Genomic DNA, 15,159 nt, shown 5'->3' on the forward strand with positions numbered 1-15,159 from the left:
TACCAGCACCAGCTGAAACAGCTATGGCTGCCAGTGTGACAGAATTAGATGTAGTCTGCTGGATTGGTTCAGAAACCTGACTCCTATTCTGTTAGAGATTTTTGTCTCTAGGACAAGTACGAGGCACTGCAAAACACCATGTAAACAATGGAGATTGAACTCTTCCACGTGGTTTTAATGATTTTTTTATCATTAATATTTTTTTCCATCAACATAAACTATACAGTAAGTCTCCCACCTAATCAGTGTACTCTTACAGCAATCTGAAAATTGAAGTTTAATTTACTAAAGAGAAACTAACATTTATTCATTCACATATCTTATATGTAACATTTCCTTGGTTTTCCCTTTGAAGTTTCAAGTATTATAAAAATGATGAGGAAAAAGAGAAAGGAGAATAAAATCCAAGGGAAACTGCACAGTTTAATTACCACCCACTGACCCATGTCCAGTCAGTCCCCAAGCAGCGATTGGTAGCTCCCAGCCAACTCCCTCAGTTTATAGAATGGGCACGACATTCTATCAAATGGAATATCCCTTTGGCCAGTTCAGGTCAGCTCCCTCCCAGCTCCTTGTGCACCCAACCACTGGCAGAGCCTGAGACACTGAATAGCCCTTGACTCAGGGTAAGCACCACATAGCAGCAACCAAAACATCAGTGTGTTATCAGCATTATTCCCATACTGAATCCAAAACCCAGCACTGTACCAGCTACTGAGAAGAAAATTAACTTTATCCCAGCTGAAACCAGGACAGTCTAAAAAGTTTAAATCATCCAATTGCAATGGTGATCTAAAGTATCACTGACACTTTTGACTCACAGCTCTGCATGTACAAAAACCTGAAGTCAGTACAGTTGGTGGTACTGCAACGTAACGCCGTCCTGGCACACGGCCTTGAAGAAATCGGTCCAACGGTGTTGCTACCACACATACCATCTCAGCCTCATTCCCTTCCCCATAGCTAGTACAGCACCTCCATTAAAGGGTAAGTTCAAAAGCAAAACCGAGAGGCCGTGAAGGCGGAGCAAGACCATGCGGTAATGCAACGCTCACAGGCTCGTCCCCTCCCCAGCCGGGGGAGCAGCCCCCAAACATGGAAACCCCGGCCCCGAGAGGCCAGCGGCCCTATAGCCGCCCCGCCTGCACATCACATTAGCTGAATTACGGTGAGGGCGCGGATGGTCCCTCGCCCAGGACAAGGAGAAGCGGTAGCGACGTTTAACCCGGCAGCGGGGCAGAGGGCCCAAGGAGCGGCCGGCTGCGCCCTCACCCAGACCAGCATCTGCGTTCCCATTCCCTACCCGCCCACTCATTACCTACGCGGCACCTGGCGGTTCCAGCTGTCCGTGCGATCGCTGCCCACCGCCCACCACCCACCAGTACGAAACGCGCACCGTATCACCACCCCCAGCCCGTCAACCAGGAGAGGCCATGTTGTCTACCTACCCTCCACTTCGCCTCCTCAACGACACGCTGACGTCACGCCGCGAGGTCACCTACTCCCTCCGAGCCAATCAGGAGGTGCTCACGGTGACATCACCTCAGCGGAAGAGGGGTGGGGTGAGGATACTTTTATTTCCTTCTGTGTTTGTGTTTGTCTCTGCCTGTTCCTGGCTCCGGCCCTGCCCGAGCGTTCCTCTAGCACTTTCTGACCCTCTCCTAACTGGGTACAACGACGGACTCCTCCGGGATGGATGAAGGTGGCGAGCCGGGCCCTAAGGGGGCATTTTGCTCCATACGTCTCAGCCTTTTTCCTTAGCAGAGATGGCTGCCTCGTCACCTGCCCTTGCTCCCCTCACGAGAGGCTGCATGCCCGCCCGGCACAGCTGAAGAGGCACTCCTGCTGGATGCCCTGGAGCATAGCACTTTCCCCCAAGAGCAGCTTTGGCAGCAGGTTTTCAGTCTTTTGAGAGGGCCTTGGTACGAAATTAAGGTGTTTTGTTCAAAATGGAGGTGGTAGTTATGTGTGTGAAGGAGGATGTAGAGAGGAGCATTAATCATAGTAAATCACGACTGAAAACAGCTAAAGACTGTTATCCCTTAGGTGTTTTATCCTCAGGAGAAGCTGGAAAGCCTGATAGGTTCTTTACTGGGTTTTTTTTTTTTCAATTTGGTTTTTTGCAGCACCCTTGTCTTTGACGTTTGTTAGGTGAAAAGACACCAAAAAAAGGCATAAAAGAAATGCCATATTTTTCAGGAAAATAGTATGTTTATTGATTTTATGTGATTTGAGACACCAGAGGGTTTCAGGTGGTCAGGAGCTGGCTTTCTTTTCAGTCTGCCTGTACATCACACTTTTTTCCCCGTCTTCCTTTTTCTTTTCTCCACAGTGTTGTTCATTGGTGATCATTTGGTTTGGGATACTCTTAATTTTTGCCTCTATAAGCATAGGAAAAAGTTAATGATCCATGTGAACATAAGGAAAAGCACACATCCATCCACATCAGTTTTAAGACAGCATAATCATACAAATATTTGTATGCCCTTTATTTCCCCTATAATAAGGGAGTTTCTTGGTGGAGAAGAGTACCTCAAAGTTTGACTAAGCACCTCATTGTGCACTGGGTTCTTGTATTCACTCAGAGAAGCCAGATGATAAAGCCAAGCTACTTAAAAGGGTCTCTTTAAGGGAAACCTGGGATGAAGTTTTGCAAAGTGAAGCCAGTGCCAGGCATTATTTCCTCTGGTCTAGCAGTGGAAGGAGAGGAGGAAGTGTTTTATGATTGTTGTATGGAAAATCATGCTATGAAAAGCCAGTGTCCATAAAGGAAACAGAGGAGTCCTGCAACCTTATTCGAATAAAGGGAGAGAGTCCACTGGGGCACATGCCTGTTGTAAATACATATTATAATATTTGCAAATTTTTGCAAATTTGCTTTTTGCAAATATTAAAATGGATTCTATGTGTGTGATGTTAAAGTAATTTGTTATAAAGATATAGTTTTTATTTCTGTTCTTAATTAAGCTTAGTGAAATAGCTGATATAAGTATGCTTGTGTTAAAATGCCTGCTTGGATGGGATAACATGCAATGAACATATGAAGAAGCCACCTGCTACAGATAGGCCAACTATCAGCACTCACTCTCTGAAGACAGTGTGGACCAAGGCCCAAAAACTGGAGATTATAAGAATGGACTAAAAACCACAACCAAGGAATCCACATGCTCTAAAAAGGTGGAACCAAGGAGGAGCCATGCTAAACAGATCTTGGAACATGTAACCTAGTTTGGGAAGAAAGTTTACTATGCATAAGGGTCTATGAATATGTAACAGACTGATGTAATAGAAATGGTATATAAAGAGTGTTTCCAAACTAGCAGGTGTGGTCTTGGCTAAGTGCCAAGATGCACCCAGCCGGTCATCATACCCTTTGCTCTATGGTCCTTGTCTCCTATTGTCCTTTATTAAAATTTTTAGATTTTCACAGGAGAGTGAACATGTTTTTCACATGCTCTCAGGGTTTTGGTGGGCACAGCCTCCTTTTATCCCAAATTCCCAGCTGCATGTTGCCCCCTCTTCCTTTTCCCACTGGCTGAGGTACTAGGAAGGTACTGAAACAGAATGGAAAATTTCCAGAGTAGAAATCCATTTCAGATTTAGGTGAAATGTGCTTTGAATTATTAAGTCTGTAGCATAGCTGTTTGGTCTGCGTTCAAGACTGCCTGTTCTCGCAAAAAACCTATGCTCGAAAAACTGCTTCAGCCGAAGGACTGAGATAAGAGGGGGGCCCCTTGAACTTTGAAACAGACGGAGACCGGGGCTGAGGCTGCGGGAGACAGGGCAGGATGACCCAGGAGTTCTTTCTGTATTTTCGAAAAAAAAAAAAAAAAACCTAGCTGCAAGTGTAACGGGAAATGAGTAAAATGAATATGTATGAACCTATTGTGAAATTCTATGCATATGAATCAGAGTAAGCGAGATAAAAAAGGATTGGGAGTTCTCAGGGGTGCGCATGTCCTTTAGGGGGAACAATGATCCCCACATGCATCCAGCACTGTAATAAACATACCGGCTTTACAACTTTTATAGTTGTGGAGTTAGTTAGATTTTTTTTCTTTCCGCAAATCAGTACAGCCTTCCCGAACCGCCTACCACATATCCCCCCTTGAACCTACTGTTTTACCCCAAGGTTCAGAAGTTCAGCCTTGTGTAGACCCCACTTGACTGTTTCAGGACCCAAGCTGTCTGGGCCCTGTAACAAACCTGCTGCCCAAAGTTAGTAGAGACATAAAGACCTATTTCAAAGACGTTAACACCCACACCTTCACCCACAGAATTGTTTGTAAAGACATTAGCACACATCTTCCCGATCACTGTGGTCAGATTTTCCCACAGGAGATATGTAGAACTTCAGATTGTGCATGTTACAATCAACAGGAATATGCTCACAGGCTGTCTCAGTAAAAGATCACTGAGCTGGTTTGGGCTGGGGTAGAGCTAATCTGCTACACAGTAGCTGGAAACGGTGTTGATAATACGGGGCCTCTCCTATGCTTAAATTGACGGGGTCCGGGGAGGCCGCCAGCGAGAACCGCCGATCCGTGAAGGGTAGCGGGGAACGGACAAGTGGCGAAGCCGGGAAGCTTCGCTCTGAGGTCCGCTGGGGGCGCCGCCGCGCCCCCGACGGGGCCACGCTGCCTGGCAGCCGCAGAGGGTGAGCAAGCTCGCCGCCATCCTTCCTCCGGTTGCTAGGAAACGAGACTCGGACAGGGTGGGACAGCCGTCGCAGAGGCACGATGTGACTGTCGTAAAAACATCTCGGAGGAAAATGTCGTGAAGCGCAGTCGGTACGGTCTGTGACGAAGAGAGTGACCGGGCCTGGCTCCCCGCACTTATTTGCCCCGTACCCCGGTGGCCCCCTCCCCCTCTTGCTCCATGTGGGGCCCAGGTTGGGCTCTCGGATTCTCCTCCTTCTCCTCCTTCTCCTCCTTCTCCTCCTTCTCCTCCTTCTCCTTCTCCTATGGCCCGGAAAACAGTTAGCAGGAAGCGGAAAGCGGCGACGGCTGCCGCCGGGGGGCTCCAGGGGGAGCAGGTAGGCTGGGGAGCGGGAATGGGTGTATGAGGGCAGAAGCCCATATGGCGGTGCCTGGGGTGACCCTGACTGGGGGTTGCCGTGTCCCGGTGCCCGGTTGAGGTAGGGGAAAAGGGTGGGGTCTTTCGGTGCCTGGGGATGGTGTCCTGGGGGGGAGATGGTGGGAAGGAGTACTCCCGGCCACGGTGGCTGTCGGTGCGATACAGCGGGCAGTTTCCCCCCGTCTCTGCTCCCTGCCCCGGTGGCCCCGGTAGCTCGGGGAGCTCTCTTCGGCCCGTAACCGCCGAGTCTCCGCCGCCCCAGCGCTGAGCGTTACTGCGAGGCCACCCCAGGCCGGGCCGGAGGAGGCCGATGTACGGCGCGGTCAGTATCAGATGCCCCCCGCGGTGTCACCTCCAAACCTGCCGAGCTCACGCCAGGAGGCTGTCGGGGCTGCTTTTCCGTTTAAAGTGCTTCTTGGCTTCCTCTTGTTTCTATAAGCTTTTGGTGTCCCAACGGTGCCGAGCCGGGGTGGATTGTTTTCAGTATTATGGCAGTGTTACTTATTTAGCAAATATTTATGCTTAATTTTATGTTGCTGAAGGCTTTATCACAATTTATGAGTTAATCTTCGTGTATGGTATTATATGGGTAGTTTGGAAGGCTTCAGTATTTTGCTGAGAATATATTTGAATTTAGATGACTTGTGTCTTAAGTTTGTTCTAGTTGCTTTATCTAAGTTTAATGCTTCTTTTCCACAGTATGGGTGGGATCACTCCATTCACAAAAGGAAAAGACTCCACTGGGTGAAAAGGTCTGTGGTGTACTACCTGAAAGGTAGAGAGGTCAGGATGCAGAATGAGTCCAGCTATCACCACTTGTTGCATGGATATGCAGCCCAGCAGCTTCCCAGCCTCTTGAAGGAGAGAGAATTTCACCTTGGAATCCTTAATAAAGTATTTGCCTCCCAGTGGCTGAACCACCGGCAAGTGGTGTGTGGGACAAAATGCAACACAGTAAGTGCCACCTATCTTGTGCTTCTTGCTGTTAATCATTCTACCCCCAAATGACACTTACCATAATTGAAGTATGTAGATAGCCAAGGAATATATTAGGAAATAATTAGGTGTGGATTCCAATTTGTGCGCAATTAATTTTGAATGAAGGTAATGCTTAACGATCACCCATTCTCATCTGAAAACATGGCACTATGCGTATGGCCTGAAACCTGAACATGAGGCCTTTAACTCATGCAGCATCTGTCTAGTCCACGTAGAGTGATTTACATCTATTTGCAGCATGGCAAGCAACAGTAGAGTTTGATCTTTCTTCCTGTCCTGCAAATGTAAAGTTAATGAATGATGTTAGCTTTGCTAAATGGTAGCTAACATGCTTGGCAAAACTTGCTAGTAAGACTCTATTTTTATTGTGCTCAGTCTTTTACCATTTGGTTTTATATATGGTTCTGTGCTGCTGACTTGGGTCTGGAGCATCTCTCTTATGAGGAGAGACTGTGGGAGCTGGGCCTGTTTAGTCTAGAGAAGAGAAGACTGAGAGGGGATCTCAATTAATGCATATAAATATCTCAAAGGCAGGTGCCAAGAGGATGGTGCCAGACTCTTTTCAGTGATGCCCAGTAACAGGATGAGGAGCAATGGCCATAAACTACAACACAAGAAGTTTCACCTCAACATGAGGAAAAATTTCTTTACATTGAGGGTATCAGAGCACTGGAACAGGCTGCCCAGGGAGGTCACGGAGTCTTCCTCTCTGGAGACATTCAAGACCCACCTGGACATGTTCCTGTGTCACCTGCTCTGGGTGGCTGTGCCTTAGCAGGGGGTTGGACTGGATGATCTCCAGAAGTTCCTTCCATCTCTAATGATTCTGTGACTTCAAAAAGTTGCTACAAAACTAAAAACTATGGTTAAACTCCAGATATTCTTCAAAGTAGCTAGAAATGTTCCAAACTAAAAAAAAAAAATAATTTAGATCTTCAGGATTATTCTTTTGCTTTTCCAGTTTGTAATTTTTTTTTCCCACTCTAAATCTGTTTTTAGTGTTTAAATAACTTCCCTTGCTTATGTATCTTTACATGCTTTAGCAAAATTTGAAATCTGTTCGGACTCTGTTATTGTGGCAGGGAGTCCCCAACGCGGGGAATAAAGAGCCTTGACTCCGTGATTGCAGAAGGCTGAACAAATGCTTTATTAAGCTATACTATACTATACTATACTATACTATACTATACTATACTATACTATACTATACTATACTATACTATACGTACTATACTATACTACACTACACTACACTATACTATACTATACTACATACTACACTAATACTATACTACTACTATACTAAAGAGCAACCCGTGACCCTTACAGACAGTCACAACACAGCTTTGACCTAATTGGTCAAACAATCAAAACCACCATCACCAAAGTCCAATTAAGAAACCACCTTTTGGTAAGCAATCTCCATAACACATTCCACATGTGCACAACAACAGATGCAGAGATTAAGATAAGAATTCTTTTTCTTCTTACTCTGAGCTTTCTCACAGCTTTCCCCAGGAAAAATCCTAGGAAAGTTGTGCCTGCTGCTCTCTGTGAAGAGAGCTGTGGCCACACTCTGTCATGTTTCAGATTTCATATTTCCAAAGCATCCCTTTATAGGAAAATATTAAAATAATGTAGTATGTGATTAATAAATGGAGGAGATCATACTTCTTAGGTAATGCTCTCTCTGCTGGAGTTAGTGGCCCAACTTCATTGGCTGAGGTTTCAATGTCATATATGAAATTCTTATTGAATTAGTGCAAAATCCCAAACCTGTTCTTTGTGGGTTGGTTAGTACCACAGAAATGAATTGAGCATTGTAGAGAATGTATAGATCAAGCAGCTCTAAAATCTCAAAGTCTATCACTAGGTGTGATTATTTCATTGACTCAAGTTTTGGTTTGTTTAGGTTTTTTTTTTTTTTTTTTTTTTTTTTTTTTTTTTTTTTTTTTTGTGAAAGCCACACTCAGTGATCTGACCTGCAAGGCTCAGTGTTTTTTTGGTTTTGTTTGTTTTGTTTTTTCATTTCAGATATTCTGTTATTATTCATAGTTACATAGCAGGAGGCTTTCATGCAGTAGCTCTTAAGAAGCAAGGCCTAGCTGTATAAACAAAACAGTCTTTTGACAGGAATTAAGTCTGAAATAGAATCTCTCTACCTTCAGTTTCCATCTGTGTTCATTGCCTCGATCTCAAGAGTATTTGCTTTTCTGTGAACTGCATGTGATACCCATGTCTGTCTTCAGAGTCTGGTAGTTTCTGTGCCAAGTATAGTGTGGGTGGTAGAGATGCCCTTTAGCAAGCAAAGTCTCTCACTTCTCCATCCTTTGTCATCTGCCAACATGTGCTGTCTCCCAACCTCCTGAAATAAAATGTGGAGGGCAAGACACAAAAACTGACAAATGTGATTTTGGCACTGAACAAATTCAATTATATCAAAGTGTGTGCCCATTAGATAGTGCTTCAGAGTTTCACATCAAGATGGATTGTCTGATTGTGTGGTCTTGTCTCCAGAAATGTAGTTCAGTCAGTCAATTTGTTACCAAATATCTGAAAACCAGAATGAGATTCCTTAACACCAGCTTTTTGTGTTAAAGAGGGCATCATTTATTCATGCGCCTGAAAGGGCATGGAGGATCACTCCTTCCTAACATGCCCCCCTGATTTCTACAAATGTGTTGCTAATATACAGTCGCTACATGCATATTATAATTTGCCCATTACCATAAAAATCCTCCCCATGTTCCCCAAGTTCCCAAACTCAGTCCTTGTTTTGGCTGTAGCTGCATTCTTAAACCACCTCTAACGTCCTTGCTTGGAGAACAATTTCTGCATGCCTTGCTTCTCTGCTAAAGGTTCACAGTCACAGTGTCTTTCTACTAAAAGCTCACAGTTACAGTAGAAATTGAATTAACCTTCTTGGTATCAGATTCACTGGCTTCTTTTACCACTGCTCACTTCTCAGACGTTTCTTCATATCATGGATTGTTTCTCTGCACTCTTTCAAGTAGGACATGTGAGGCCATTACCCACTTGCATTGCCTCTACAGCACAACCTGGAAGTAGATTTTGTGCTAAGATTAGTGCATGTTCTGATCTCCACCAGAAAGCAGGCGTACGTTTGAGATCTTAGTGTTTAAAGAGTCCATGTTTCTTTTGGGCTTGGCATTTTATCAGTAAATATGTATTGCTGCAGAACAGAAGCCAAGCATTCTGTTAACATAGAAAAAAGAGGTGTTTATAATCTAAATAAAAGTAAAGACTGGGAAAAATTCAACAGTGCTACTCAGTGTGACCAGTGGGGGTATTGGTATAATGGCACTGTAAGCATTGTCTTGCGTCTGTTAGCAAAAAGCAAATCTGAAGGAAAACAATAACATCATTTTCCAGCTTGGCTGAGGGTGAAATTTTTGTCTGAAGTTGTACTTTTGCAGAATAGGATGTTCCCACCTGCTTGTTCTTGCTGGCACTGATGTGTTTGTAGCTGGGGAATCAGCTGCATCAGCTTGCTGCTTTGTGCAGATGGGCTTTCTTGTAGGGTTAGTTTTACTGAGACAGAGATATGCAGCTGATCTCATAGCTACCTGAGGACTAGTTGCTGTCATAGGGGTCCTGAAACTGTTTGGGTGGATGAAGAGGCAAGTGGATTCTCAAAGATTGGCTTAAGCCAATTGTGAAACTTCATCACAGTTGATTTTCTCTTAGTGACTCAATTTTTAGCAGGGCAATGTGTTTATCTTGGGTTTCTTTCAAATGTTAATATGAATGACAAGAATGTGCCTGTGATTTCTGAGAGCAGTATGTGATGAGCTGGGACACAGAGCATGTCAAGTACTTCCTGTGTGAGGACTAAGCAGTCTTTTTCATGCATGTTCTTTATGTTTTGTAAATCTATGTCCATCACGCTTGCATAATAAAAAAGTGCTGTAACTCAAGGTGACACCCTTTGTTTGGCTGATTTGTATGATCAACTAAAAGATAGGACTGCCTGTTCATCTGCTGTTCTGTATGCAGGGGCAGCAACAGAGGTCACAAGAGTCTAAGTGCTGCCTTGAAATGACATTTAGTAGGCCTAGGGTTTAATTTTGCTCTATAAAGTCAATGCTTTCAGTTAAAGATGCATGGGAAAGTCACTTATATTTAATTAATTGGTAATTTTGTTGGGTTCCTGTTTCTCCACTCCCCCAAACTGTTGTCTCCGAAAGGCAGGTCATAAAATGGAAGTATACTTGATAAAAGAGCCTGGCAAACTGTTCTGATCACAGTATTGTATATAAATTAAGGATGGATTTTCCAGTTCACACTCTGGTTGATAGATACTTGATTCCTTGCCACAGTCTTTACTTTTGGCAAACTGATTAATGAAGTTCCTTAGTTAATGAAGCAGGGCAGTTTCTAACTTGACTGTAAGCAGTTTGAAAAGGGGACAGCTGCAGTGTTGCCTTTTTCCCAACCTGGAAATGAAACTTGAGATAATTTTAGTAAGGGGGTAATATAAAAGAGGATCTTTATTTGAAGGCCTTCAGAGGCAGTTATGGAAAGATGTCCACAAAAGCCCGCCCCTCCCAGGGGTGAGTACATATTTATACGTATTAGGAAATTAGCATAATTGATAAAAAGCACCAATTAGGAAGACAAGCAATGATTTAATTTCCCCCCAGGTTAAGCCCCTTCTCTGGAGTTCCCCCCTCAGCACTAGCTGTATTTTGTCTATGAAAATGTATCTCTGAGAGTTGTTCTTGGCCTTGGTTCCCAGGAAGAACCAAGATAGCACTGGGGCCTTGTACGCCCTGGGGCTTGGAGCTCTGGAATTTGTTTTGTCTTTCTGCCTAGTGAAAGGCCATGGAAAAGTACTGGGAAAACAAGCCACTAATACAATAGGCTACAAAGCTACAAATATATGTGTGAAGAATACAGAGAATATAGAAAAAAGTGTAAAACCCAAAGAGCATAATTCCCCGCCATTTTGTAGAGACTAACAAGACTATCCTGTTTAGTCTCTGCTCTATATTTAACCAGACCACTGGTTTACACAACCAGCCATCCCACTAGTTGTTATACAGCTGCCAACTAGAACAATAGCTACTATGAATATTTCTTTTATCCAGGTTCATTTTGGTGACCATGAAGTGAGTGTACTGAAGATAGTCAAGGTTCAGTGAGCTCCTTTGAGAGCTACCTGGTGTAGAATTTGACTTTGCTTTAAGATTTGAACCAAATTCTTAATTCTTTCACTCTGATCTGCATAAGAACAACAACCAGTGTTAATGATCCAATACCACCCTGACAAGTTGTTCTTATGAAGAGTTTTTGGATACATTTTGGAATAGAGCTGCATGCAAAATTTTAGGGCCAAATCAGAATCATGGTTACCAACTGTGCAGATAAGAGGCACAAAAGAACAATTTAAATCACATCATCCTGATTTGTATCAGTCTCTGTTTTCCAGCTGTCTCAGGAACATAGGTCTTCTTAACTCTGGAGCAGTGAATTCGGGGTTCTCTGCCAGCATCTCTGGTTTTGGTGAGAGTAGTCAGGACTTAAAATGGCCCTTTCCACTTAGCTTGTAAGGTTACTGTCTCTCCATTTAATATAGACTCAGTCTCCAGGCTGGAACAGATGGGCAGGTGTGTCTGGTCTTATTTATGTAGATAACATGATGAATCTCTGGAGTTTCTGCAAAGTAGAACTTAAAAGCTGTTAAATACCTCTGCAAGTCAATTTTCCCCTCATATTAATTTCTCCCATAATATACACAATTTGATATGGCCTGCCATGCAATATTTCATAAGGACTCATGTTATCTCTCTGCCTTGGTTGCATGTAGATTCTCAGTAAGGCTATAGTCAAGACTTGAACCCATGTAATTGATATTTCTGACAAATTTTACTAATCTGTATTTTGAGGGTTCCATTCACGCATTCAGACTTAGCACTCATCTGGGGTATGTAGGGAATTTACAGATCCCAAACAATTCCCAACATTTGACTAACTTCTCCTATCACCAACCCCAAAGGAAGCCTGTGGGAAATAGGACTCCTGTACGACTAACCAATATGCTTTAGCAGAAGCCGTTTATTGTTTACATTATGCACTTATTTATACATTCTAAAACTACTGCACACACTAGTCACGCATTTCTTCATTGGTGCCTCTATCTTGTCCACACATTCTGCACGCACTCTTCAGAGTATGTGATTGATTACAGTCCAGATGGTTCACAGTCCTCTGTTATCTAGTTCTTGCAGTCTTGGTATTCTGTTTCTCAGCCTGTTCTTTCTTAATTTAGCACAGTTTATGTCTTAGTAACCTTGATGAATTCCAGAGGCCTCTGATAAGAATAACTAGATATAGTTTGGCTGGGGCACAATGTTGCCTAAGTTGTTCAGATACATTGCTACAGAAGCCCAAACCTTTGGAATTGTATGATTGAGTAAAATTTTCACCACCTCTGTTGTTGTGTTAGTGTGACAGGGGTAAGCCTAGGATCATCCACTGACGGTGTTAACCAATACCAATACATACCTGTTTCCTTCTTTGCTTGGTAACTCAGCAGAATCTATTTGCCAGTGATCTCCAAGAAAGCCTCCTGCTTCTGTTATTTCTAGCACAACTCTTTTGCCCATGTTTGGGTTGTTTCTATAGCAGATTTCACATTTGTTTGTTATAGACTGTACCATATTAGTCATTTCCCTTTCTATTATTACTTTCTTCAGCTGTTTCAAAAGGTTCCCTGTTCCCCTATGAGTGTCTTCATGTTCTCACTGAGGTGGGACTACAACCTGTCCCTCTGGTGTGACAGTCCATTCACTTTCCTCGATTTCAGCCTTTGTGCTAGAAAACTAATGGTCCCTTTGATCACACTTTGGGGCAAACCTTGTGTCCTGGTTTAGGGCAAATTTGGGAGAAAACCTCCAAAGGGGTTCCTCTAGAAAGCAGATTCAAGCGGCCCCTCCCACAACTGGTTTGGGAAAAGATTTCCTTGGAGAAAAGTGGAAAAAAAACCTGTTAATTTAACAAGCAAAGTATTCACCAGCACAAAAAAAAAAAACCCAAAAAAACCAAAAAAACCCCAATATTAAACAATAAAACCTCTGGCCACTTCAAAGACATGAAAAACTCAGAACGTCCCCTTTGTGGGCTGTAGCTCAGCTTACTCAGTCTCTTATCAGTCCCTCCAGTGCTGGAAATGTCATGACCTTGGCCCAGCCTGGTGGGCCACAGGTGCAAGCTGCCGGTGCTCTTCTGGGTGTTCAGTCCAGAGCGCGTTTAAACAGTCCCAGGGAAAAAAACCCCACAGTCCAGGGAACTTCTCTGCCTCAGCTAGCTAAAAACTAAATAAAAGCAAAGGAAAACTCTGTCCCACCGTCTGTCTGTCCGTCCGCAGACAACACAGTCCAGGAGCAGGACTGTGGAGGAGTGAGTACAGTGTCTGAAAACAAACTGCACGCTTCTTCTCTCACCCTCCCTCCTCTCTCAGAACCAGTCTTAAAGGTGCAAAAGTTATTTCTGGGCTAAACAGACAAATGGGGATACAAGCATCATAAAGTCACCCCAGGACACTCCACCGCTTACCCCCATATTGTCAGCTTACTACCAAAACTAATATATATTCTAACTCTACAAATACATACATTTTACATACGTTTATATACAGTATACAGCTATACACAGACAATGGCAGTAACATTCAGCAAACAGTGATATTTACACATGGTTCTCACCCAACAATCACATCTCCCTGAGGTACGCATCATATTGTTCCATCTTTCTGCATTATCCACCATGTGCAACCTGATCCCTGAGGAAAGACAACCCCATGAATGGGTTTGTCTGTACTCGAGGCAGAATTAATCAGCACGGTCTTCCCCAAAAAACCTCTGACATGTACCACTGGGACTTTGTGTCCATCTGCTGTATGCAGGGGCTCAGACTGGGCAGGGCCTGCTCAGTTGGTGGAACCTCGGGTGTTAACTAGCCAGGTGGCCCTGACTAGATGCTCTTCCCAGTTTTTGAAAGATCCCCCACCCAATGCGTTCAAGGTGATTTTTAACACTCCATTGTACCTCTCCACTTTGCCTGCAGCTGGTGCATGGTTAGGGGATATGGTACACCCATTCAATGCCATGTTCCCTAGACCACGTGTTGATAAGGCTATTCTTGAAATGAGTCCCACTAGCATCTAAAGGACTTACTTTTCAAGGCCTAGGATGGTGTTATGGCCATAGCATGAGGTACAGGGTGGGTCTCCAACCATCCAGTGGTGGCTTCTACTATTGTGAGCACATAGGGCTTACGTTGGCGTGTCTGGGACAATGTGATGTGGTCAATCTGCCAGGCCTCCCCATACTTATATTCGGACCACTGCCCACCATACCATAGGGGTTTCAGCCACTTGGTCTGCTTGATGGCAGCACGTCTCACAATCATAGATAACCTGAAAAACAGTGTCCATGGTTAGATCCACCCCTCGGTTTCGTGCCCACTTAAAGGTCGCATCTCTACCCTGATGACCTGAGGCATCATGAGCCCATCTAGCTAGGAATAACTCTCCCTTGTGTTACCAGTCTATCTTTGACACCTCTATCTTTGCAGCCTGATCTACCTGCTTGTAATTTTGGTGCTCCTCATTAGCTCTACTCTTGGGGACATGGGCATCTACGTGGTGGACTTTCACAGGTAGTTTCTCTACCCTGGTAGTGATGTCTTTCCATTCCTCAGCGACCCAAATTAGTTTTCCTCTATGCTGCCAATTAGCCTTTTTCTACTTCTCCAGCCACCCCCACAGACCATTCGCTACCATCCATTAATCAATGTAGAGATACAGCTTTGGCCACTTCTCTCTTTCAGCAATGTCCAGGACCAGTTGAATTTCTTTGGGTTCAGCGAGTTGGCTTGATCCACCTTCTCCTTCAGTAGCCTCTGCTACCTGTCGTGTGGGGCTCCATATGGCTGCTTTCCACTTTCGTTTCATCCTTGCAATGTGGCAAGAACCATCAGTTAAAAGAGCGTTGTTGGAGTTCTGGATGCTGAGAAGTTTAAACTTTCTGTGCTGACAGAATCTGACTCCCAGGAGAGCAC

At 44.1% G+C, this 15,159-nt stretch overlaps 2 protein-coding genes across 14 annotated transcripts in view; one reads left to right on the forward strand and one right to left on the reverse strand.

The window, feature by feature from the left end:
- LOC103824730 (ubiquitin-associated protein 1-like) overlaps nucleotides 1–3,294 on the reverse strand; it is a 90,867-nt gene extending 87,573 nt beyond the window's left edge. Inside the window, exon 1 of one of the 5 annotated variants that reach the window (XR_007780318.1) lies at nucleotides 1,449–3,290. The gene's annotated coding sequence lies outside the window, so the exon portion shown is untranslated. The other 4 variants (XM_050986348.1, XM_050986344.1, XM_050986347.1 and 1 more) reach the window with 4 other exon arrangements.
- A 1,332-nt stretch (nucleotides 3,295–4,626) lies between these two features.
- LOC103824724 (DDB1- and CUL4-associated factor 12-like) overlaps nucleotides 4,627–15,159 on the forward strand; it is an 830,860-nt gene continuing 820,327 nt past the window's right edge. For 6 of the 9 annotated variants that reach the window (XR_007780322.1, XR_007780323.1, XR_007780321.1 and 3 more), the window contains exons 1-2: nucleotides 4,797–5,035; nucleotides 5,776–6,030. Coding sequence is in view for 5 of the 9 variants with exons in the window: in XM_050986380.1 (XP_050842337.1) it covers nucleotides 4,964–5,035; nucleotides 5,776–6,030 (327 nt within the window). In the remaining 4 variants the exon portion in view is untranslated. The other 3 variants (XM_050986383.1, XM_050986384.1, XM_050986381.1) reach the window with 3 other exon arrangements.

This window comes from Serinus canaria, chromosome W (genome assembly GCF_022539315.1).
Source record: "Serinus canaria isolate serCan28SL12 chromosome W, serCan2020, whole genome shotgun sequence".
In the NCBI taxonomy this organism is placed as follows: domain Eukaryota; kingdom Metazoa; phylum Chordata; class Aves; order Passeriformes; family Fringillidae; genus Serinus; species Serinus canaria.